The sequence below is a fragment of the Chinchilla lanigera genome, unplaced genomic scaffold, assembly GCF_000276665.1.
Source record: "Chinchilla lanigera isolate Chin_1 unplaced genomic scaffold, ChiLan1.0 scaffold00064, whole genome shotgun sequence".
NCBI classification, from domain to species: Eukaryota; Metazoa; Chordata; class Mammalia; order Rodentia; family Chinchillidae; genus Chinchilla; species Chinchilla lanigera.
Genome location: NW_004955465.1, coordinates 10,535,106 through 10,559,584, shown reverse-complemented (window position 1 = coordinate 10,559,584; position 24,479 = coordinate 10,535,106). Strand labels below are relative to the sequence as shown.

The 24,479-nt window shown below is 45.0% G+C and overlaps 1 protein-coding gene and 1 pseudogene across 1 annotated transcript; one reads left to right on the top strand and one right to left on the bottom strand.

The window, feature by feature from the left end:
* Positions 1-8,167: 8,167 nt before the first annotated feature.
* On the bottom strand, positions 8,168-18,023 carry Serpinb1 (serpin peptidase inhibitor, clade B (ovalbumin), member 1). Its single transcript, XM_005398929.2, has 7 exons — positions 17,911-18,023; positions 16,940-17,115; positions 14,902-15,039; positions 14,011-14,128; positions 12,062-12,204; positions 11,509-11,676; positions 8,168-9,693 (listed from the first exon to the last, which is right to left on the bottom strand). The coding sequence occupies exons 2-7, from the start codon at positions 17,105-17,107 to the stop codon at positions 9,295-9,297; spliced, it is 1,134 nt and encodes a 377-aa protein (XP_005398986.1). The 5' UTR covers positions 17,108-17,115; positions 17,911-18,023; the 3' UTR covers positions 8,168-9,294.
* Positions 18,024-22,736: 4,713 nt separating this feature from the next.
* LOC102025666 lies at positions 22,737-23,520 on the top strand (annotated as a pseudogene).
* The last annotated feature ends 959 nt before the right edge of the window (positions 23,521-24,479 follow it).

Genomic DNA, 24,479 nt, shown 5'->3' with positions numbered 1-24,479 from the left:
TGCCGGAGAGACTTAAGCAAGCCCTTAGTTTAGAAAACGTTCCTGGCATAGAAGCACAATGTAGTGTGAGATATTATTTTTTAGAGTTTGTTCTATGTCAATATTGTCCTTGATCATATCAAAGCACACCCCCACCCAGGGCTCCAGATTGGAACTTGGCAAGGTGTGCTTGAAACAGAAGCTGAATGACAAGACAGGGATGGAGGAGGGTGGGAAGACAGCCGCATTTCCTAAGGGGGACAAGCACTTAGACGAACCAGTTGATTGTTGTTTTGGTGACTTTTGGCAATATAAAGTAAGCTATCAATTAGACATCTCTTCCTTTGAATTTTCCACACAAGTGCTGATTTCAATTTACTTTAATTTCTTTCAGAAAGTAGCAGACAAAGAAGGTGTTCCAGCAGCCTCATTCAACATCTTAACAACTCTGCGGTTGAACTGCTCAGGAAGACAACGGTTTCCTGCGTAACTGGAGACAGGCTTGGTCATATCTCAAGTGAATGTTTCTTAATAAAAAAGAGAAAAGAACAAGTTAGGGCAAGAAAACCAACTAAGGCAAGAATTCCTCACAACCTGTATACACGTGGAAGCCAAAAACACCTTCAGTTGCAAAACCTGTTCCTTCTACACAAGGGAAGTTAGTCATGCCAAGTGGATTTCTTATGAAATCTATGAAATATAACTTTAAGAAAATTAAGACAGCACACATAAAACTCCAAGCAGATCTCAAGTCCACCTATGTATGTGCACCTCCTCTGGCCCCTGGTTGAAGTGACTGTCATCTCTCACACTGCTAGAATAGCCCTAAAGGATCCTGCAGTACTCACCTGGGCCTCCTATGATCTCTTCTTCACGTGGTAGGTGTAGTAAATGCTTTAATGCAAACTTGTTTGTATTGTCTGCCTTAACATGTCTCAATAGCCATGAGGATGTGAATTTTGCTTTTTATCTACTGTATATTTACTACTGAAGACAGTGCATGAGATACAGTAGAACTAATGAAGTAACTGCATGTAGCATAAGAATCCCCTAATGCACACTGCCTTTGGTGTTTTACATGACCCAGCCTCCCCTACTCCTCAACCGCATCTCCTTTAGTCTTCTTCCTTATTCATCTCCAATCACACTACCCTGGGTCTGTTTTCTTACCTTTGTGTTTGTTTGTAATTCTGATGACACACCTGCTGCTCTCCATTTCTTCATGCCTTGGGAATTTACTACTGTATACATAGCAGTGACTAAAACCAGAAGAAGGAAAAGATTAGCCTATACACACCGAAAAGTGGATAACTCTAGATCAGCTCATCTGCCAGTGCTGTGTTCTGAATATGTCCCTCAGAAGTTCATGTGTTAGAAACTCAATCCCCATATAGATATGCTTATGGCATTTGGAGGTGGGCTTTAGAGATGCAAATAGAATTAGATGAGGTTGTGAGGGCTGTGCTTCCATGATGGCTTTAGGGGCTTTATAAGAAGAAGGAGAAGGACCCAACCTAGCAATGTTGCTCTGTCTCACCACTTGAAGCCCTCTGCCAGGTTATCCTATGGAAAGAAGGGTCCCGGCCAGATGCTGAGCAGACACCGGTGCTATGTTCCAGAACTGGGAGCTAATAAACCTCTGTTCCTTACTTGGTCTCAGGTAATTTGTTATAGCAGCAGAAAACAGACTAAGACATCTAGAATACCAGTGAAACAGAGGTGGAAGCTTCCCACAATGTTGGTACTCATTGGTAAAGACAACCTCTTGCTGATCTTAAGGAACCAGCTACCAAATTGCAATCACTGTTAACCAAGAGAATCACTTAACTAAGTTGTTGTTGAAGAGCTGTTTTATGAGCTAACCGCAAAGTACTTTTCTTTGCTTACTTATTGCATCCATAAGGTCTAGTACAGAGCTTAGCACATAATACATGGTACAAAAATATTAATGAAGTAATATAATTCAAAATGAGAGCCAAGAGAATTTATGTTAACAATCTTAAGGGATATTTCATGTGTATTTTCATGGCTCAATGGGATATTGCTTACCTTAAATATGGAGGGCTCTCCTTGTTCTAGATTAACAATATTTCTGGAGTTAATATAACTAAACTAAAAACAAAGCCTGACATGACTGAAAAATATTAATTGAAAATTAATTCATCAAACAAAAGTAACAAGCTATGTAAGACATGAGACATGCTATGAAATTAAGAAATTGAAAAACACATAAATCTTAAGAAGATTTCCTGCAGGTATGTCATGTGAAATTTAGTAAAAAGTACAAATATTAACTATTTTGCCTTGATATAAAACATCTGGTTTTACCTGGAAATGAGTAGAAACATTATCTGATTTCCTAAATATTTCAGCTAACTTCTACACTTTGCACAGGAAACTAAACTTTGCCATGCATCTTCATTATTTTAAAACAAAGTGTTTGCAATGATAAGATATTTACATTTTCACTATGCAGATATTTATATTTTCACTGATCTGCTGAGTTGGAATCACACAGGATTTGCTGTAACAGCCTGTACAAAACAAAGTGCCGGTGTAAGAAGCCTCTGAAAGCATCTTGGGCAACGTCCGCTTGCTCTTGCGATGCATAGCTTTTCCCTTATGGTTTCTCCTGCACTGTAAAACACCACCCGTGTTCCCTGAACCCATTAGATTTGCACTCTAAGGTACCCTGTGGCAGACTCATTTTGGGGCGATTCCTTCCCTCCACACCGCGATCCGTCCACACGGATGACGCTGTCACTATTTGACTGGTTGTCAGGTGAGGAAATCTCCCTGGCATCCTGTGTCTGTCACTTTAAGTATGTGTAATTAGAGCCCCGAAAGTTCCTTCAAGAAATGCTTTTATACTTTCAAATCTTTACACACTTATGATCTATTTATCTCTCCAAGGTTCAGGCATAACAGGTCCTTCCTTCGTCCCTGCATTGTTTTTATTTTATTTTATGATTGATTGATTGCAGTGCTGGGGACTGACCCCAGGGCCTTTGAACAGTGAGTTCAGGGTCCACCCAGGGATACACCCCGGGCCCAGATGTACAGTGCTTTGTAGTTATATTGGCTCTTGACCTTGACAGTGGAGGGGGATGGGTGCTGAACTGACGCTGTGGGAAAACCACGGCTCAGCAGATTCTGCTGTAATGCCTGCTAGCCCTCCTTTGCAATCAAGTTCATGTTTGCCTCACCCAAGGCAATTGTACTGGAGACTGCAAAGGTATCAATATTTCATTGTAACTGGGGTGTACAGCAGAAAGTGGAAGGAACACATTAATATTGAATTCCATGCATGTCTTTAAGTAGCTTAGAAGGAATGTGCCTCTCCTTCTGGACAAGATTCTGGTGAGATGCAGGGACTCTCGCTCCTGATGAATCAGGCAGAAGTTTGCGCCTGATGTCTGTGCTGCAGTACTTGGAGATGCACGTGCCCACTTCGCCCTATGCTGCCCTATGCCATGGCTACGGGAGAGCAGCACCTTCAGTGCTAGGCTGGAGTTAATATGCAGTGAAAATACACAGGTCGGGTGCCCAGCACTGCGGCCCCTGCATTATTCCACCCTAACAATGAGTGACTTCTCCCTGCCCTAAGCTGGAAGAATAGCTCTGGTCAGACAATAGTTCTATGATAATTTTTTTTAAGTAAAAAAACATTTAAAATGGCAAGGACAGAATGGTAACCTGTTTAAAGAAACAGAACATTTGCAAATTGTATTCAACATGTGTTTGATTAAAAGCACCTTAAAAATAAAATAATGTATATTTATTCTATAATAGTCAAGTCCATTCCTCTTCCCCTTCTCAGAATTGGCCACTGCTCTAGGGGGTATGTATTAGTGTTTCTGGTCTACAAAAGTTCTGAAGGCATTGGGAAGGCACAGCTGTGAATGTGTGACTTCACAAAGCTTTCCAGCTGCCCACATTGTATTTAGCTGTAGCTCTGGAGGTAACAGGTGAAGTGGGAAATCTCTAAACCTGGGATCCTGCCACAGTGAACGGGTAAGATAGCTAATCAGCCATCGCTCCGCAGAACTGCCATTCATGATATGTGTTGTGCAGACCTCAAGGTCCTCATTTTCATTTGGCCCAATTTAGTATCAAAAATGTCCAGATATGTATAACTAAATATAACAAAAGTTATGTGTGTGTGTGACCTGTGTGTGGATATGGGTTCCCTTAATAAGGGTCTTCTCCACAAGTATATACACACACACACACACACACATATATATATATGATGAATATATATATTTCTTTTATTATTTTCAAAAAGCTTCATTGTTTTGCATTCCAAGTCCAGTATTAGTCCATCTGGTATTAATGTTTGTATAGGTTGCAAAGCAAAAATCAACTCTATTTCTTTCCCATATGTGTTTCCAAATATCCCCGAACCATTATCAGAAAATTTCCTCCCTTCACACTCAACTCTGGATGGCTACATTTGTCATAAATATGATTACCATATGATTTATTAACCAAACCGACAAAATTTGAGAGTAAAAGAGAGCATTGCTGATACACTTGTCCTTCGCGTAGCTGCAGACATCGGTTCCAGGACCACCCCTGGTCCCCATCTTCCCATCCCTCATGGGTACCAGACTCCAGGGATGCTCACATCCCTCATATCAAATAGTGCAGTATCTGCACATAACCTAGGGACATCCTCCCATATCCCTTCAGTGGTCTCCAGATAACTTGTAATACCTGATACAAGATACATACTATGGAAATAATTGTCATATTATATTGTTTAAGGAATAATGACAAAAAATAAAAGTCTGTACATATTGAGTACAGATGTAATTTTTTAAAAAGTATTTTCCTCTGCATATGTGGGTATAGAACCCAATTCAGAGGGCCAGCTGTAATTTCATTAGGATAAAAGGCATAAATAGAATACAGTGTTTTTGGCAAAGCGTAGTGGTATCCTACGTATCAGAAAGCATGGTGCATAGTACACGGGGGCTACTTCTAAGCTCTCAGTTCTGTTCCATTTCTGACTATCTCTGAACACAACTGCTATAGCTTATCTCTGCAGCTTCAGAATAAGTCTTAGTTGAATTCCGTTCTCTTACCTGATTCTTCTTCCAGATTGTCTTAGACAGTCCTCGGCTTTGTTATGGTTGTGTCTAGATGTTCCCCCAAGCCTCATGCAGTCATAGCTGCGGCTGTTTCAGAGGTGGCTGGATATAAAGTATGTGACCAGGGACTGATTCACTGTGCAATGCTAGGGTTAAGGGACTGGGATTAAGGGTGTGAATGCTACCTGCCCTAAGTAACCTAGGTAAGATATAGGGGTTAGAAAGAGCGGTGGTAATCCCTTGTTGCTTTGCTACCTTCTGCCCATCATGAACTGCTTTTCCTCCGCAATGCCTATCTTGCATGCCACCCTGCCTTGGAGCCAGCTGATTGTGGACTAAAATCTCTACAGACTGTGAGCTAAATAAACCTTTTCCCCTGTAACTTTGTGTGTGGGATACTTTGTCTCAGCAAAGAGAAAGAAGTAACTACAAAAGCCTTCTATAAGGTTGTATAACTATTAAGTCTACTTGCCATATTTCACTGAAAGGCAGACAAAACAAAATAAAAAATAAAACTCTTGTGCTTTTGGTTACGATTGTATTAATTCTATAGATCAATTAACATATTTAAAATAGGGATTCATAACCATGATAGAACTCTCCATTTACTGAGTTCTTCTTTGTCTCCTCTCACTAAGGCTTCTGGTTTTGTGTATGCGGTCCTGAACACCTTCTGTTGGATTTATTGCTAGGCCCTGGAATACTTTCTGATAGTATTATAAATGGTATTTCTAACTGTTGATGCTGCATAGAAATACAAATAAGCTTTGTAAACTGAATTGGTAACCAGCTACCTTACTTACCTTCTCTAAATTCTAATTATTTAGATTTTTCCATGAAAATTAACTGGGGCTGGGGATTTAGCTCAGCGGCAAAAGCGCCTGCCTGGCAAGCGCAAGGTCGTGAGTTCGGTTCCCGGTATCGGAGAAAACCCCCCCCCCCCAAAAAAAAAAAAAAGAAAATTAACCTAAGTTAGTTCAAAGTTCCTTTATCCTTTCACATCACTATATATTTTACTTATTTTTCTGGAGTTACTCTATCAGCTAGGATCTTTATTAACTCATGGAGTAGGTAGTGACAACACACACCCTTGCCTTCTTCTCAAATTGCAGACCAATTACCCTTTCTTTGCTTTTGTCATCACACTTTGAGGTGTGTTATTGCCTGCATGAAAGCTTAGAATGGTGACGTTTTCTGAGCCAGCTTAATCTTCTTTCCAACTCCTTTGAGTTACGCTCATTTTGTATTTTTCATCCTTTTGATTTTGGGGCTCATGTACTGTTTTTATCTCTGTAGAGGAAACCACAATTAGATTGAACTATTTTAATGGCTCACGTCTTTGGACCTTACACTGTACAAATTCTCTAAGTTTCTATTAAATCTTGCCCACGGAGTCATTTGTTATTGTGCTTTTGAACTCTCCAGTTTCCGTTTGATTTGTATTTAAGTAGGCAGTGTCTCTATGTTTTAGATTATCTGCGGAGATGTTTAACTTCTTTTCTCATCTTGATCCTAGAACACAGTGCCCTCATAATTTCTGCGCTTGCATCTTTGGAGCCTCACGCTGTTCTTGCTGTTTCCGAGTCTGCTATTTTTGCTGGTGTCAGTTTCTCTGTCTATGGCTCCTCATCCAATGTGCTCTCTTCCGTGACATGCTGGAGATTCTATTCGACAAGCACACTGTAGAAATAGTTTGAGGCCTAAGGGTGATCTTCCCCACAGAGATGACTTCTGCTTGCTCCTGCCGTGAGAAGGAGGGGAGCAGTAGACCGGGAAGACAGGAGCCTCTCTGAAGACTGGAAACCCCTGCTGTGTGCTGACTCGGTGCAGGGCAGAGGTGACCTGGTGCCTCCCACCCTAGCGCGTGGCTCTCAGAGGGAGCAGAAGAGAGGGGCAAATGGGCTCCACACCTGACTGGCCCAACACTGTGCACCGCGCCTCGAACACCCCAGAACCCGTGATCCAGTTCTCATTTTCCTCTTCTGCTCTGGTGAATGCCCTGAGACACAAGGGTCCCCGATTGCCAGCTTTGTCTCTAGATTTGCAATTGCCTTTGGTCCCTTAGTTCTCAGGATCCCGTTAGCTCTCCCTTCCATGGACTGATGTTTCTTTTGTTTATCTGCATGGTTTTTTTTTTTTTTTTTTTTTTTTTTAAGCTGTGTTCAAGGGCCTGCCTTAACTAGCTCAGTATTATATGAAGTCTATGTTGTTCACATCAAATAGGAATTGGGGTGAGGTCTCTGCTCGGGAACTTCAGAATTGATTTGACCTTCAGCAGCCCACTCACAGACTGAACCCGCACCTGTCATGTGACAAAAGACTTGAGCATGGTTACTTGGACCCTTGGGCCTCAGCTTCTATACGTGGATTTAGGATGAGAGTGCCTTAGTCAGCTGTCCATCACTTTGACAAATACCTAAGACAATCAGTTCATAAGAAGAAATGGGTTATTCAGGTTCTCAGCTCCAGTCCATGTTTTTAACCTCTGGGGAGGATTCCAGATGAAAATGACAGAGTGTGTCCACCTCCTGACCCATGAGGTGTGCAGGGTACACTCCACAGTACCCTAAAGGTTCCAGCCTCCCAAAGCTCAGGCCGGGAAGCAAAGCTCTAACACATGGGTTCTGGGGAGACATCCCTGATTCTAGCTCTAGCAAGAAGCTGCAAGAGAGGGGTGACGGGAATCTGTGACAGTTGCTTTTTCTTTTCATAGAGCTAAGAGAATTTGGAATATGGTAAGTGCTTGTAAGTATTCCAGGGTAGAAAAAGGTAACAAAAATGGAAGGAAAGCGTGCAAGCAATTTGCTAAAGTTTTAGGGGGATTGTTTTCAGTTTGTTTTTGGAGACAGGGTCTTGCTGTGTAGTTCAGACTGGCATTGAAGTCACTATGTAGCCAGTCTGGCCCAAACTTGTGGTAACCCTCCTGCCTCAGCCTCCCAATTGGTAGGATTACAAGACTGTGCCATCTCATCCAGCTCTAGAGTTTTGTTTTAATCTGTGGTGGCCTTCATGACCATCAGAACTATCAGGCCAAACTGGTGCGGTCTTGCCTTGTCTGAGATCAGAGAAAAAGTAGAAGCTGGAGGCCAGCCTGGCTTGCAGAACCCATGGAAGCTTTATTAGTTCGCGGTGCTCGCCAGCCTTGGAAGCAAGAAAATACAGCACTTCAGCCCCATTCAAAGAAGCACAGGTGACATCGGTTCCTATTAATACAGAAGTCCCCACCTCGTCTCCCTTCACACCACTGCCCAAGAGTTCCCTCTCTGCAACAACCAAAAGGGTGGAAGTCAGCTTTTGGGGAGAAACACAGGAGAAGTCAGTTCCCAGTGAGGGAGCTGCACTCCCTGTTTGCTTGGCAGTTTCTTGCTGCTTTAACAACTACATTGTTCTTTCTGCAGCTCCTTAACATCTGTGATCATCGGACCCCACTTCCTGATTCTGTGACCTCACACAAAGCGCACAGCATAGCTAAGGGAGAACAGCGAGGGGTGCGGGCTGGGGCTTGGTGACTCTTTAACTTAACTGTGGAGACCCTAGAGGGCTGAGACTGAGTCCTCATCTTGTGGGACAAAGGGCCCAAATGGAGGGCAAAATAAGTTTGCCTCCATCACCCAGGCTCTTGACTGGACTGTTTGCGTCTGTGTTGACTGCATATCTGTGTTTAACCCTTCCTTCCAGAGTCAGGGTGGCTTCTGACATTCTAGCCATAAAGTAAGTGGCATGTTCCCATGTCACATCCCTGCAGGAAACTAGCTAGCCACTGTCACTATGAGTGCATTCATTTCATGGAGCATCATTACTTTCCTTATGTAACATAGATTGCACCTCTTCTTTGTGCTTTATTCTAATTCCAGACCAAGGACAATATGATTTTGGAAAATGTCATGGTTTTGTCACGGCTATCAGGACAGTACTGCATGGTCATAAATTACTGCAGTGTCATAGAATCTGCACATCTAAATTTTTCTTTTTTCTCAAAACAGTGCATTTCAAAAGCAGCCAGGAAGGGGGTGTGTTTTCTTTTTTCAGCACTAGAAAGGAAAAATACATGCCTATTCCAAAATATATGCTTGTAAAAGGCCAATAGAGAGAAATTTACAAAGTAAATGAAAGATTTTTTTCCAGCTGATTTCACTGGTAAAGATAAAGGAACACTGCCACCATTAATAGCTCAGGGAATAAAGCTCTGAGCTTCTCATATTTCCAGGGTCTCTTTGTTCTAAGGGGAAGAAAGTCTGCCAATGAACAGGGGTGTATTTGCACTCTTCTCCTTAATAATGAAGAGGAAAGGGTGGTCGGCGAGGAAATTTACCTCCTGCACCAACATGGCAAAGACAGCGACGCCTGCTGTGGCAGCCGCTGCTTCTGTTCCCTCTTCGTTCACATCTATAAAGGCCTTGTGGATAATTTTTGATACAGAAAGATCTCTAGCTCCTGATATGCCAGACAGATCGGCCTTGCTACTATTAAAGAGATCCTGCACCCCGAGGTTGGTGAGATTGTTGTTAAGATTGTAGCTCTCTTCCACTTTAAACCGAGGCAAATGGACGTTGACCTCCATGGTCTCCAGATTCTCAGTCCACTCACGCAGTTTTTCCAAAGTCAACTGTTTCTCAATCTGGAATTAAGATGAAGCAAAAATAAGTGAATTCAATGTTACATAAGGAAAGTAATAAAGCACTCTTTAAATGTGTGGACTCACAATAATAATTGCTATTAGTTTTCCTTCATGCTTTGTGGCAAAACAGATTCCATTTGGAGGGTTTCATTCCTGTGGCCATTGGTAAAAGAGGACAGAACTATGTTCTGTGTCACCAAGTACAGGGACTTTGGACATTAAGTCTATCATCTGTCCATCCAATGATCCACCCACTGGTTCATTGATGCATCCATGCATCCATCCATCCACCTATCCGTTCACCCACCTAGCCATCCACTCATCCATCCGTCCACCCTCCTGTCTATTAATGCATCCACCCATCCTTAGCCTTCCATCCCTCCATGCATTCAGGACTAAGCCCTTACCCCACTGGATTAGTGCCATAGGCCATGCCGACTTTCACTACCCTAATTAGTTGAGTGGTGTGAAGGAAAATTTAAACGGCTTTTGTTTGTTCTGAATCCCAGTGAAAATGGTAATTGTTAATCTCACTGCAGCTAAGGAAACCTCTCATCACTTTAGCTCCTTAGTAAAACTGTAAATGGCAGATACATACTAGACTGAGTTCCTCCTTTCAAATGGGAAAATAATTGAACCCTCCTTGCTAGAGCATTGCTGGAGCATTAGATGAATTGATGTGTATAAAACACTTGGTACATGATAAGTGCTACACAATATCAGGTATTATCAGTATCATTACTATTGTTATTTGGACTAGAACAGAACCATCATTTCATTGTTCTACTGACTTGATACCGTCTTACACAAAAGTAGAGATTTTTACTTTGGAATGAGAGAAAAGACTGATATACAAAAACAACTGGAACAGCGAATACATTGATGTTAACACAGGTATTTCATGCAAATGACTAACATTAAACCCCTTCCCATAGAAAGACTGGCTGGGGAGGAGAGAAAGCAAAAGCACACTATAGGTGAGGAACACTAAGGAAAACGGTAATCGTCACAATTTTGTCTAGATTGAACCGTGAAATGAGATATCCTAGTCTGTAAAGGACACATAATGGAAGCAACATGCAAAGCTCATATTAGGAAATAGGCCTACACCTGATGCTGACTGGGTACGTGAGTCTTTTGCTATGACATACCTATTGGACCTTTAATTCACAATTCATGTGAATTGTAGTGAGAATGAACAATGTAATAATAAGAATGTGAAAGAAATCATGCTTTGTGGCAAAACAGATGTGAGACTGTAGACTATGTGAGACTCTCTCTGTGTGAGACTGTAGACTCACATAATTTGGATTTGTAAATTTTTTTTATCTTGGTAAAACAATCCTTGTTGTACCACACTTTAAAGTTATTTCAGGGGCTGGGGATTTAGCTCAGTGGCACAGGGCCTGCCTGGCAAGCACAAGGTTGTGAGTTCGATTTCTGGTACTGGAAAAAAACAAACAAACAAACAAACAAAATAAAGTTATTTCAAAAGACTTTGCATGAACTGCCACTATCCGATGTTACATTTTGTTTAAATCTTCAAATGTTGCTTATCCTGATGATGCACTGAAAGTGCATCTGGAAAAAATAAATTTAGGTCATCAGGGCTAAAGGTTCAGCTCAGGGGTAGAGCACTTGCTTGGCATGCACAGGATCCTGGGTTTTATCTGTACCATCACAAAATAATGCTAAGGATAATCATTATCACCATCAGCATTAGCATCATAAGCAGTAGCAGCAGCAGCAGCATCTGTCTTGAAACATACAGACAAATCAAAGGAAACCCAGACCACAAGGCTGGGATGCCAGTACCTCCTCCAGACCTGTGGTTTCATCCTCGATGTCATCTGGCAGCAGAATAATCATGCTGACCTCTGCATCTTGGTAAGGCAACTCTAGCACCTGGCACTTAAGGTCTTCAATGTAACCATATGGAAATTTTGCCTTCTGAAACATCATCTTCACTGTTTTTGTGTCTTTCTGAATAGATAAAAAAAAATCATTGAAATGATACTTTCACATTCTTTTAGAGCAAAGACTAATTTTGAGGCTAAGCTAGGCTGTAACTCAGTGGTCCAGCATATGTTTAGCCTGGGGGAGGCCATGGGTTCCCCACCATAAGAACAAGAAGGAGAAAGAGAAGGAGCAAGAGAAGAAGGAGGAAGTGGAGAAGGAGGAACAATAGCAGGAGCAGGAGAAAATAAGAGAAAGAAGGAAAAAAGAGAAAGGGAAGAGGGAAAGAGGAAGAAAGAATAGAGGAGGCAAAAATGAAGAATAAGGAGAAAAATGGAGGAAAAGGAGAAAGGGAGGAGGAGGAAGGAGAGGGAAGGAGGATGAATAACTTTCGGCAGTTCCATCAGCTCACCTTATTCAATCTGAATGGCACATCGGTTGTGTCATTTTTCAGGAATTTCTCCTGCCACTTTCCCTTGAAGTAGATGGCATTCACTAGCACAAGTTTACTCGTGTCATCAAGCACACCTGGAGCCAACAGTTCTGGAATTTTCCCTGAAAAGATAAAGTGAAGTTTTTCAAAGCACCGCTTTGGAATTCCAGATGATCTTGTAGTATGGAATGCGATTCAAATGTATGTTTTCAACTATGTCAAATTAGGAAAGCCTGACTGGGTTGTCTCTGCTTTGTATAAATGAATTTGTGATCCAGACCATGATGAATAAAAGAAAGAAAACAAGCCACTGCAGGCTTTGGGAATGTAGCTTAGTGGTAGAAAGTTTGCTTAGCAGGTAGAAGGCTCTGGGTTCCATCCCCAACACTATAGAAGAAAGAGAAAAGCCCTGAAAACAAGCCAGATGTGCTCAAAGACTAAACACAGAAGAATTCTCTTTCCCTGGGTTGTGTAAAACCAATGAACATTATTCTGTGGATGGTCTTTGTTATGGTTTGTGCCTAGATGGCCCCCAAAGCTTCACACAGTCATGGGTGGGACCTTTTCAGAGGTGGCTGGACCTAGAGCGTGTGATGCTGGGATTATGGGTGTGAGATGGCTAAATTGGTTCACTGATTGGCTTGGTACCCACCCTAAGGAGGGTACCCACCTAGAATATAGAGGGGCCAATAGAAGCTTACTTGCTTGCGTCTCCCCTTTTTTGCTTGCCGTGAACTGTTTCTGCAATGCCCCTCTGCTATGTGCCCCTGCATTGGAGCCTGCTGATTATGGACTGAAACCTCTACAAACAGTGAGCTGAGATAAACTTTTCCTCCTTGAACTGTAGGTGTTGGGTATTTTTGTTTCAGCAATAGAAGAGTAATGAAGGCAGTCATTCTTTTACAAGAAAAAAATTTCCTCCAAGAAATGGCTTGAGTTACTTATAAGGAAGTCACCTCTGTAAATCTGTGCAGGAAATGCGAAATGACTTTAACAAATAACCAAAAGGTGGCACAGTTTCTCCACTGCTCCAAAGGCTCCCCCGTAACCACACGTACTGCCCAGGACAGTTTCTGCAAGGTGGGGCAGTTACTGTCTGTGTGGGTTGACTCACATGACAATTATGTTAGGAGACAGAGACGTTAAGTAGATAAATTGCCCCTGACAGTGAGTCAGTCCCACCCGCCACGTGGAATGCCCTGGACAAGATGTTGGCAGAGAATGTGACTGTAGCAGTCAGAGAATTCAAACTTTGTGTGTCCTAAGAAATTCTGTATTCCATTTCTACTGGGGGCAGGCATTTGGGTCCTATTTATTCTGCATTTAGTTTTGGTTCCAACTTTCAAATGTACTTTGCCAGAATTTAGGGGAAGAAGGTTAAGGTATGCATTTCCCTTTTTCACATAAGGGACAGAGTTCACAGGAGGGCAGCACCTGAGGGTAAATGTGCACAGATCAGGGAGTGGGAGAATCGGGGAGGAGACAGAACAGGATGTGGGTAGGGAAATGCACAGAGAGAAGAACCTGTGCCTAGTCTGCCATGGTTTAGGTCCATGTCCCTCAAAGGCCTATGGATTGACCCACATCCGTTTCACTAGCGGGAATAGGGAGAGCTCTGAAGAGATGGCATGGTGGGAGGTCCCTGGGGGTGTGACCTTGAAGAGGACTGTGGGACGCCTATGTCTTCCTTTCCCTCTTCACATCTGCCCATGATAGGAAGGGTCCTCCCTCCTCTGCCATGCTCTTCCCATGCTCTTCCACTGTGATGCCCTGTGCTGCCACAAGCCCAGGTCAACAGGGCCGAGTGACCATGGACTGAAATGCCTAAAACCGTGAGCCAAAGTGAGTCTTTTCACTCTAGAAGTTGATTATCTCTGGATAGTCATGGAAAACTCACCAGTACAGGTTCCAGATGACCAGCCTCTTACCTCCTGTCTGTTCTTTAACCCACTTGTTTATTGTCTTTCTTGTGTTTTCAGTGTCATTCTGAAAATCCACACTGACCATTTCTGCACCATACATTTTCTTAGTTGACCCCAAGAACTCCTATTAAAAATAAAGTCCCAGAGCAACTTCTATTCATATAGTAGTATTCAGGGCATAAAATCTTGATAAGTAACAGAAATTGTCTAAAATATTTCATGCAAGTATAAGACAAAAGAATTTTAAGCCTTATACTTTTTTAAACTATGATCAAAAACATTTAGCATTAAATCTACTATCTTGACTGTTTTGAGGGGTACAGTTCAGTCATGGTAAGTTTAGCTTTTATACTTTGTGTGTTATATAAAGTATACCAGTTCTTTTTGAACACTGGGCTAACATTTTCCCAAAATAAGCAAATACTCATTGTACTTTGAACTAGGTCACAGGATTCACTCTTGCTTTCCTGAAACTTCCAAGACTGGAGAACACAGCAGCACATGGCTGCACATCCAGCTGTCAGGAAGCAGAGGCACTAGGATGGTAAGTTCAAGTCCAGCCTGGGCAATTAAGTGAAACCTTGTCTCACACTAGGAAGTAGCTCGGCGATGGAGCACTTGCCTAGCATGCACAAGGTCCTGGGTTCAAACCCAGCAGGGTAAAGGAACAACAAAATGATACATACATTTTTTTCTCTAAAGACCGCTTTTTACTGTAAAGACCATAAACAAAGCCAGCCCATTCATTAACGGGCATGCTGCCTGCCATATGCTTTCCTTCCGTATTATTTTTATGACTATTAAGAGGCATTGAAGTTCACTTCTAGGACTTCCTTGTGCTGAAAAATAATCTACACTATGTTGTAGGCTTTATCACATGAAGTGCAGAGTACTTACTGGGAGGATATCATAGGTTTTTTCTCCATACAATCTGTTAGCAAGTTTCAGAGTATAGGAGGCTCCACATTTATTCAGTTTTGCATTCAGGCTCTGAAAACTTGAATGAACATCCTTCACCTTATCAAAATGAAGACCCTAAAATAAAGAAAATATTTCTTTCAACAACCATTACTTTTGAAATTATAGCAAAATTCCTTGGTATTTGATTCTACCAAATTCAAGTACCGTATTTTTATTTCTAATTATTGATTCCCTAGCTCAATGCTATATTAATTTGTCCTTGAAGGAGAAATATCAAGGAGTAGAGAATTTATGACTTGGTGAAATATATTAAGTGTAACATTAGGAACTTCATTTTAGAACACTTTTAGTGGGGCTGGGGATTTAGCTCAGCAGCACAGCGCTTGCCTGGCAAGCATGAAGTCGTGAGTTTGATTCCCAGTACCAGAAAAAGAAAATTAAACAAAACTAAACAAAAAAAGAGAACACTTTTAGTAATAATTATAGTTCCAGAAATGTGAGTGAACATATTAACCACTCTCATGTGTAGAACCATAATTATGTCTCCTCCCCCCCCAAATCAAAATGGTATATTTATATTCTGTACCATATCTAATTTTATTGAAATTTCTCATAAGTAAACAGTAAAAAATAAAAATCATCCCTGATGCTGGACCATGAAGATACTACAGATCGTGGACATTTCTTTGATTCCTTTACCAGCATCCCTGACTCATTGTTTAAAATAGTGTCTCTGAGGTGAGCATTCCAGCGGACGCTTAATTCCCTGTGTATCAGCTAAAAGCCAAGAGGCCTTCATGGTTTTATGAGACTTGGGCTACTTCCTGCTTTGGAGACACAGAAAACTAAACCACCCAGCATCCAAAGTCCACATTTCTGGGAGATATGGAATGTTCGATTGTCCTTGCAATCCACCCGTATTAATGAAGGTGGGGAGGGAGGGAGAAAAGTACTTAAAATTCTTCTTTGCAGAATTATAAACTTCCTGGAACCCCTCTAAATAGGAGTTGCGATAACCCTGCAAGAAGAACCAACAGCATCTGTGGTTAAAAACAAGTGGATTTTGTATAAAACCTTCCACACTTGTGCATCTGCACACTGGGCACGGGGCTTTGCAGCTTGAGAACCTGAGCCCAGGGCTGCACCTTCCTGGTGAGCAGGTGCAGTGACATGCATGAGGAATGCTGGAAAACCCTCCGGTGTTACCCTCCTTCCTAGGCCTCCGGTGCAAGCTAGTGTTCCCTGCTGGGAATCAGAGACTGCAGACTGTCAGACACCAAAATGTGTCTGTGCCTCCTGATGAAGGTAAGAAAGCACTGCTGTCCTTGTCTCCACTCCCCAAGAGTGACCCGCCACCTTCCCCGGGACCTGATCCTGCTCCCAAGCTCACAGCCTCCTCCTCCCTTCCCTCTGCAGGGATCTCCCATGAGCCCTTGGGGCCACGCTGAGGCAGGCACAGCGTCGGGCCCGGGATACTGAACCTCATAGTGACCAGCGCCACCACCTGCTCCACTGTGGTGCCTTCCCATGTCCACTACCCTCCTGCTCAAAGGCAAGGCTACAAATTAGACATCATGCATGATGAACAGGTAGTCACCATGCACAAAGCTCAACCAAGGAGCAGCAGCTCAGGGGGACGCGGGGCTTACAGGGGCTGTCAAAGTCTCCCTGGGACAGAAGCAGCACTCTGCAAGGAGCCTGCTGGCTTGGTGCCTGCTGTACCTTCAGCCAAACGAAAACCAGTGCCTGGTACATATTATGTGCTCAGGGAAGATCCAGACACCAACAAGAGCCTGCAGGAAACAGGACCATGTGTGGGCTTTTCTCAGCCTCTGACCTCTCATGGACAGTGGTCAGGCACCGTCCAACAGTGTCCGCAAAGCACACTGCAAGAGCTCAAAGGCGTCAACTGCGACTGCACATCAGGGATGGGGATACAGCTCAGCGGCATAAGCACCTGCCTGGCAACTGCACATTAGCGGGGAGCAGGCAACGAGGGGCCGCTTCTGCTGACCTTGGAGATCTGCGCTGCGGTGTCGCCTCGGGACCCCAGGAAGATCATGCCCATGGCCGATGAGATGCTGTAGGGCGAGATGAAGATGTTCCCCGCGCGGTTGCCTTTACACAGGAGGACGAAAATGTCCAGGGCGAAAGCGGCATTTGCTGTGCTCAGCTGCTCCATGGTGAAGGCTGCCACACAGAGCGGGGAACTCGGTGACTCCCCGCCCACGCTCCCACATGGGGCAGCCCCGGGCTTTCCCTGCACCTTTTTCGAACGGTGCCAACCCACTGGACACACCCTGAACTTGCACTTTATCCTCTTTTCTCCAAGAGGACAAGCAGGCTCTCCCCGGGCCACAAAGGTGCGAGCACACCTGCTGGTTGCCTTGGCACATGCCCCAAGCCTCCTAAATGTGGAAGCAAACTTGATTCTGTCCCCTTGGTCCCAGGCACTCATTCATTCAAGCAAGGAACCCCCTGCCTATGTTTACCTGAAGCCGAGCACTTCTGCTAGCAAATCAGAGCACCCCACTCTACCAGAAAATCCTGGCGACCTACTGTGCCATCAAATCAATTCCGGCATGGGTAGAACTGTAGTCAGTATGGCTGTTTTCCTTTTGAGGACTCAGCAGAGGCTGCTGAGAAGTCAAGCAGCTGTGTTGGAGGTGCTGTAGGAGGGCCAGGGTCACAGCCCAGCTGCCCTGGTAGCGGTGCCAGGCAGGGAGGTGGGCCCAGGGTCCTCTGTCCCTGGCACAGACAGGCAGTGTCTGCAGCTGAGCACCACAGCCCCACCTGCATCTCCTTCCCAGAGCCTTAGTTTCCCCAAGTGCACTACAGGCAAGGAACGGGGTGTGCGTTGCTGTGCTGAGTGCCAGGCCGGAGGGCTGGGAGGGAAGAGAGAATCCAGCTGTGTGGTGGTGCTGAGGACCCTGGTCGGCCCCGCCCCCGTGGGGAGCCCTCTCGGAGGTGCCTCCAAACCCTTACCTGCTGCTCTGAGCTGGGCTGTCCTAGCCTCAAGACTGAGGAAGTGCTTGAGCCCACACCCTTATAGCTCTAGAAGGGAGGGAGTGTCACAGGGACAGGACGGGCTGCCTAAGGGCAGGGCCCTGGCCCTTCCACGTGACTCCATGGGGCCTTTCTCTGGTTGCTGCAGAAAAGCAGAGGTTTGCCAGGCCTCTGCACAGTGCCCTCTTCAGGGCACTGGGTCCTTCTCAGTTGTAAGTCTGCAGAGGGCCCTAATATACTATGTCTTACTAAGTAAGGTGTGCATGGCTGATACTGTGTGGCCCCTTGGGCATGATTTCCTTTTGAACCCATTTATGTTAGGGCTGAGGGAGCGAATCTGGGGCCCCTTGCATGGGAAAAAGAGGGACTACCAGGGTGAAGTAAAACAAAAGTGCTTCAAGCACCGGCTTTGGTGTCACCATCTCTCAGGTGGCAAAGTGGCTCAGCCCTAGAATCTCCGTCTCAAAGACTGCATTGCAGTCTTTCTCCCCACATTATCCTGGTAAAGTGATTAGTGTGGAATGGTACTGCATAAATATTTTTGTGAGGTCCTTGTGTGCCCCTCAAATGTCCACATAAATTATTTCACCAAAACTTCACTGTCCTTGAGGTATAAAGTAATCCTGTGTTCACAAAACTACTTTCTTGCAAATCTCATGCAAAAGAGACAAAGGGAAAAGCCTATTGTTTTGTTAGCCGTGACCACACCATGTGAATGGGTTGGTGGAGTTTTCTTTTGTTTTGTTTTTTTGACCTTGATAATTCAACTTGTTTCTAATGAAAACAAGATCACAATAATGAGTAATAAAAAACACTCTCCATAGTTTGATAGGCTGTTGAGCCTATCACTAAAATTGCATATTGTTTTGCAGTTTTATTGCAATACAAGAAAACCAGCCAGTCCTCGTTAGGTCCCTGTGGCTTAATCAGATCTGATAACTGTGCCAGGTTTCCCGCAGAAGGCAAGAACCACCTCAGTGTCAGAATCTCAGTGTCCATATCCACGTCAGTCTCAGTCGGAGGATGGCCATTCAAGGACCAGATGGGAGCCACAGCCCTGAGGAGTCCCTGCTGTGGATTCCTACAGCCACCAGGAGCAATCTCTGAGTCCTGGCCCCAGACATCCAAAGAAGGAGGAAAGCATTGCCTGGGAGTCACATGGTCCCCTGGTAAAGTGGCTGTTTCGTCATGGACCCTACTGGTCTGTCGGTGTCTCAGCTGGCCTGATCTTGTATGTCAAGCATTTTTAGGTTTTTTTTTTTTTTTTTTGGTACCAGGAATCGAACTGAGGACCTTATGCTTGCCAGGCAGGCGTTTATGCCACTGAGCTACCTCCCCGGCCCCTGATCTTGAATGAACTTGTTCCCTTTAATAGTGGAGCACTGTTGAGCCTATTTGAACTCATTTGTTCGGCTGTAACAGAACAATGAACGCTGATGAGTGAATAAACCACAGAAGATGTGCTTCTCACAGCCCTGGAGACTGGGGAGCCCAGGAGCAAGGCACCCACAGATCTCCTCCCAGGATGGTGCCTAGGCACAGCTTCCTCAGTGCTGGGAGGGTGAACTGAGCTGAGTTTGAGGCCTCTTTCTTAAGGGCCTTCCTCCCATTCACAGGAATAGCCTTCTTGGACAACTGCCTTCTTTCAGGGTCCTACCTCTTACAGCTTTTACCTCAAGGACTCAGTTTCCACATGAATATGGGGGCAGGGTGCACAGACAGTGAAACTCAGCATCCCAGCCCTGGTTACCCAGATTCGTGTGCGCTATGGTTTGGAGACAGTCTGAGTGTCACCTCCAAGGGTTTCTGTGCTGAAATATGACTCCCCCCATCCCGGCTCCATTGTGTAGAAACTTGATCTGAATAAGAAGTTTGGGGGTAAGAGTTTAAAAATGGGTTAGGACAGAAAAGCCATCAAGATGGAGCCCCCATGACTCATTACTAGAGAAGAGAGAGCGAGAGAGTGAGAGACCCTCAGCAAGAGCAAGCGAGAGAGAGAGAGTAAGCTAAATGAAGTGCCTGTCCCATGCCACGTGATGTCCTCTGCAGCACTGGGACTCTGGCAGCACAAAAGCTACCATCATTATCATTACCATTCCTGGCGATCCCCCTGAGCCTCCAGAACTGTGAGTTAAATAAACCTCTTTTCTTTATAAAGTTACCCAGCTGCAAGCACTTATCATAGTAACACAAAACAGACTGCTAGGATGCCCTCATGTATAAACTACTCGAGTTGCATTCCAGCAGGCCCAAGAGCTCCCAGCACTGTATGTTGGAAGCACATAGCATGTTTGACCTTCCCAGTTCACAGCTCTGGGGGAGTTGCCTCAGCATGCATCACGACCTAGAGCTTGTCTCTATCTGATTTGGATACTGGGGTATTTATTAAAATTATTATAGTTATGTTATATATTATAAATACTATAGTCATCACGCCTACTACCATTATGAACCTGAAAAACCTGACACACCATGCAGTCCATCATCGAATGGTGGGAAAGGCTCACAACAGACACTCTCAGTGAAAATGGTGGCGACAGGCCACCATGAAGCAGTAGCAGGTCCCACTGAGTTCCAAACCCCAGCATCACAAACAACATTATGCCTTGTGCTGCAAAACAATATGGGACTGATGTCCACCTTTTGGATGTGCTGTCCAAGGTGTTGGCTGTCCAAGTCTGCAGGGGACCTCACCCCAACTGTCACACGCATCTCTGTAGCCAGTGTGTTGGTCATCCCGGGCCTGCGCCTTCCTAGGCTGGCACTGTGTATGGGTCTTGGGGTACCCCCACAGCATCAGTGGGCAAGATCCTAGTGAAGACTCTGCGGTGGCCCCAGTCCCATGGCACCCATGGACACCAGCCTGGTGATCCCGTCTCTGCCCGGGGCCATGGCTGCCCAGGGCTGCCTTTGAAATCGAAGTGGAATCAGTCACATGCTGTAGTCCGTTCCTCTGCTCACCCGCAGTGTGGGCATCACGCAGATGCCATCAGGGCTTATCAGGACTGAGCCAGGGAGAGCTGCGCCAGGGCATGAGACCAGAGGCAAGTCCTGTGGCACCCAGGGCAGCCAGCCCCAGGGCTCTTGTCACCCTGGGCAGCTCTGTGGAAACTCTTCTGCCCATCTGGCCTTGCACTTTGGACCCCTGGAGGGAATGGCAGCACCAGTGGGCTCTGAGATGCCCTTGGAGTCATTCTCTCATCGTCTCAGTACCCCCTTGCTGGCTTCTAGTCACACTAGTCTCCTTGTGGAATGTCAGTGTGGGCCACACCTGAGTGTCTCGCGGGCATCTTCTGCCAAATCTCCTAAGTTTCACCTTCCTTTTGATGACAAGCTCCATCTTTATTGCCCTCCTCTGCCATTTAACAATAAGGAATCAAACCCTGTCAGTACTCAGCTCAGGCATTTCATCCACCAAGAATCCTCCCTCCATGAGGTTAACTTCTGCCATCTGCGAAGCACTGTGACAAGGACACAATTCTGTGGAGTCCTGAACCCCGTAGTGGGACACTATCTCAAAACCAAAACCAAAACAATAAACAAAACAGGTAGTTTTTGTGTGCCCTGGCCCATATTTAGTATGGTAAAGGAAAATATGAAAATAACTTGATAATTTGCCTACATAATTACTGAACGCTTTTTGTCTTCCTTTTTCTTTTTTGCTGTGCTGGGGAAGGAAAGTGGGCCTCACACATTCTAGGCAGGTGCTCCCCACTGAGCCGTACCCCTGTCCTCTATGTTTGATTTGAATTATATATTTTTAAACATTAAAACAGCAGGAAAACACAGTCACTCTGCAGATAGTTCTTTTTTTGAAGTTAGTAGTCTGAGGATTTGGGTGAAGCAGTACCTTCCCAGCAGGGACTAATTTGGGAGCCTGAGCTTTCCCTGTCAGTAACAAGACATGCCAAAGAAGGTCCGCAATAGCTTATATTTTCCTGTCTCGGGCAGCACATTTACCCAAGTCACAGCAGCAGACCAGGTGATCCCTCAGGGTATCTGCTAGTCCTCCTAGTCTCTGCTAGACTAAAACAATAGTCAGCTGCCACACAGCTCTGTCCACCAGGGGGCAGGCGTGCCTCACTGCCGACTGAGCACCAGTCCTTCAGCAGAGAAGGCAGAATGCCAGGCCCTTGCTGGGATTTTCTTCGCTATTCTATCAAACTGGCTTCCCTTACTAGGGCAGCTAAACTTGTACTATTAACTTTATCTTGAAAATTTACATGTAAATAGTTACAATTTTCCTCTGGCTTTGCCTCCTTCTCCTCCCCTACCCCCCAATTGCCCTTGGATTACCCCCTCTCATCCTGGGCTCCCTGTCCCTCCATTTGGGTCCTTCTTAGTCCAAGTTGCTTCCTCTTTGTTTTGTCGCAAGGTCATCATCAGAAATTGGTGGTCACCCTCAAACATGGCATCACGAGGAAGGGGCTTTGGCCCAGTTCTCTACTGCTACGTCTCAGCACCCAGATAATCAGGAGACACAGGGTAAATGTTTGATGAATTGTGTTGAATACATAGTGAAGCTTTTAGCCCAGGACAAACCAAGCCTTGTGGACAGATGATATGTGCTGCTCATCTAAATTTCTTGACAAACAGTACATGGAAGTAATTTCAAACTGGACTAATGGATAACTGAAATGTAAATGGAAGCAGAGCCCAAGGGAGAAGTGCTATTAACTGGAATGTACCATGGGGGGTAACCCCTATAGCTTTGCTACAGTGGGAAAATCTGCCTTGAGCATTCACCACTCAGAAAGATGCACTTATGGAAAACCAGCGCCTGGCTTGGAGCAGCCACTGCTGAGGTCTCTGGTCAGTGTCGCTTCCACGCATCCACAAGCATGGGAAATGTCTTCTCGAACCTCTTCAGGGGCCTTTTTGGCAAAAAAGAAATGCGCATTCTCATGGCGGGCTTGGAAGCTTGGTGAAATTGTGACCACCACTCCTACCATAGGTTTCAGTGTGGAGACTGTTGAATACGAAAACATCAGCTTCACCGTGTGGGATGTGGGTGGCCAGAACAAGATCCGGCCACTGTGGCGCCACTACTTCCAGAACACCCAAGGCTTGATCTTTGTGGTAGATAGCAATGACAGAGAGCGTGTGAACGAGGCCTGTGGGGAGCTCATGAGGATGCTGGCCGAGGATGAGCTCCGGGATGCCGTTCTCCTTGTGTTTGCCAACAAGCAGGACCTCCCAACGCAATGAATGCAGCTGAAATCACAGACAAGCTGGGGCTGCACTCTCTGTGCCACAGAAACATACATTCAGGCCACCTGTGTCACCAGTGGGGACGGGCTCTATGAAGGACTGGGCTGGCTGTCCAATCAGCTGCGGAACCAGAAGCGAACCAGAAACCCCCTTCCCCTCACTTCCTCCTCTCCGCCCTCCGCTTTCCTCTCATGTGGCAAACGTGTGACTCTGTGGTCCTGAGTGCGAGAAGCTGTCTCCAAGGGTTGGTCACAGTGTGCACGTACCGTGCTGTACATGCGCAGACGCAGCCTGCAGCCAGGTTTTTATTTAATGTAAATAGTTTCTGTTTCCACTGAGGCAGGTTCTCGTACTCCTATGCAATATTACTCAGCCTTTTCATTGTAAAGAAAAAAAATCAGCTCACTGTCAGTAAGTACTGAGAAGGCATCTGGGCGCATGGGCACCTGGACTCGAGGAGCCACTGGGCTGTAGATTGGTGTCAGGATCCATTTGGTGGTTGGTTTTTAACCCAAACTCAGTGCTTTTCAAAAAATAGTTAAAAATTACAAGATAAGAACACTTGAGCACACAGAAGGGAGACTCTACCCAGTGAAGTTCAGCCTGAACGCTAGTCATCAGATCAGCTGTTCCTCTGGGAACTCTAGAGATGTGATGAACAAATGCTGTCCACCGCACGGTCACAGTAGAGACCCTGTGGCCCGCCTGTCTTTGGGTCACCTGCATTCCATAGCGTTGTGCTTGTACTCATGCTCACGCGTCACCTCGGGGTAGGCTGGGAGGGCCGGGAGGGGTGTGGGGCCTGCCCTCCCCCTCAGTCAACGTGCAGCTGGAGTGGCAGCCCTGTTTCCAGTGCCCACTCGGACGCATTGGCCAGTCTGGGTCTCACCAGCAGGAGCGCGTGCAAGCTGGGTCAGTTGGTCCGCCCCAGACCACAGTCCCGGAGCACCCCCACCTCCGTGTGTGAAGTAGCTTCCTCCCTCATCCTGCAAGGGTCCGATTTGCCGTCAGAAAAGACGACCTCTGCTTTTCTCTTTTGTATTTTGATAAACACTCAAGAAGCTGGAGCTGTTAAATTTATCTTGGGAAACTTCAGAACTGGTGTAGTTGGTGTTGTGGAACCTCTTACTGCTTTCTGTACACGATTAGCAACCAACCATTTTGTATACTTGTTTTCAGTTTTCATTTCGACAGGCACTGTAATTATAGCTATTAGAATAAAGTCTCTTAACTATTTTTTTAAAATGCGCTTATGGAAGCCTCTGATCATTACTTTCAGAACAAAATAAACCAAGATAGCACAATAGTAAGAATGACTTAAAGGAGATAGAAATGAT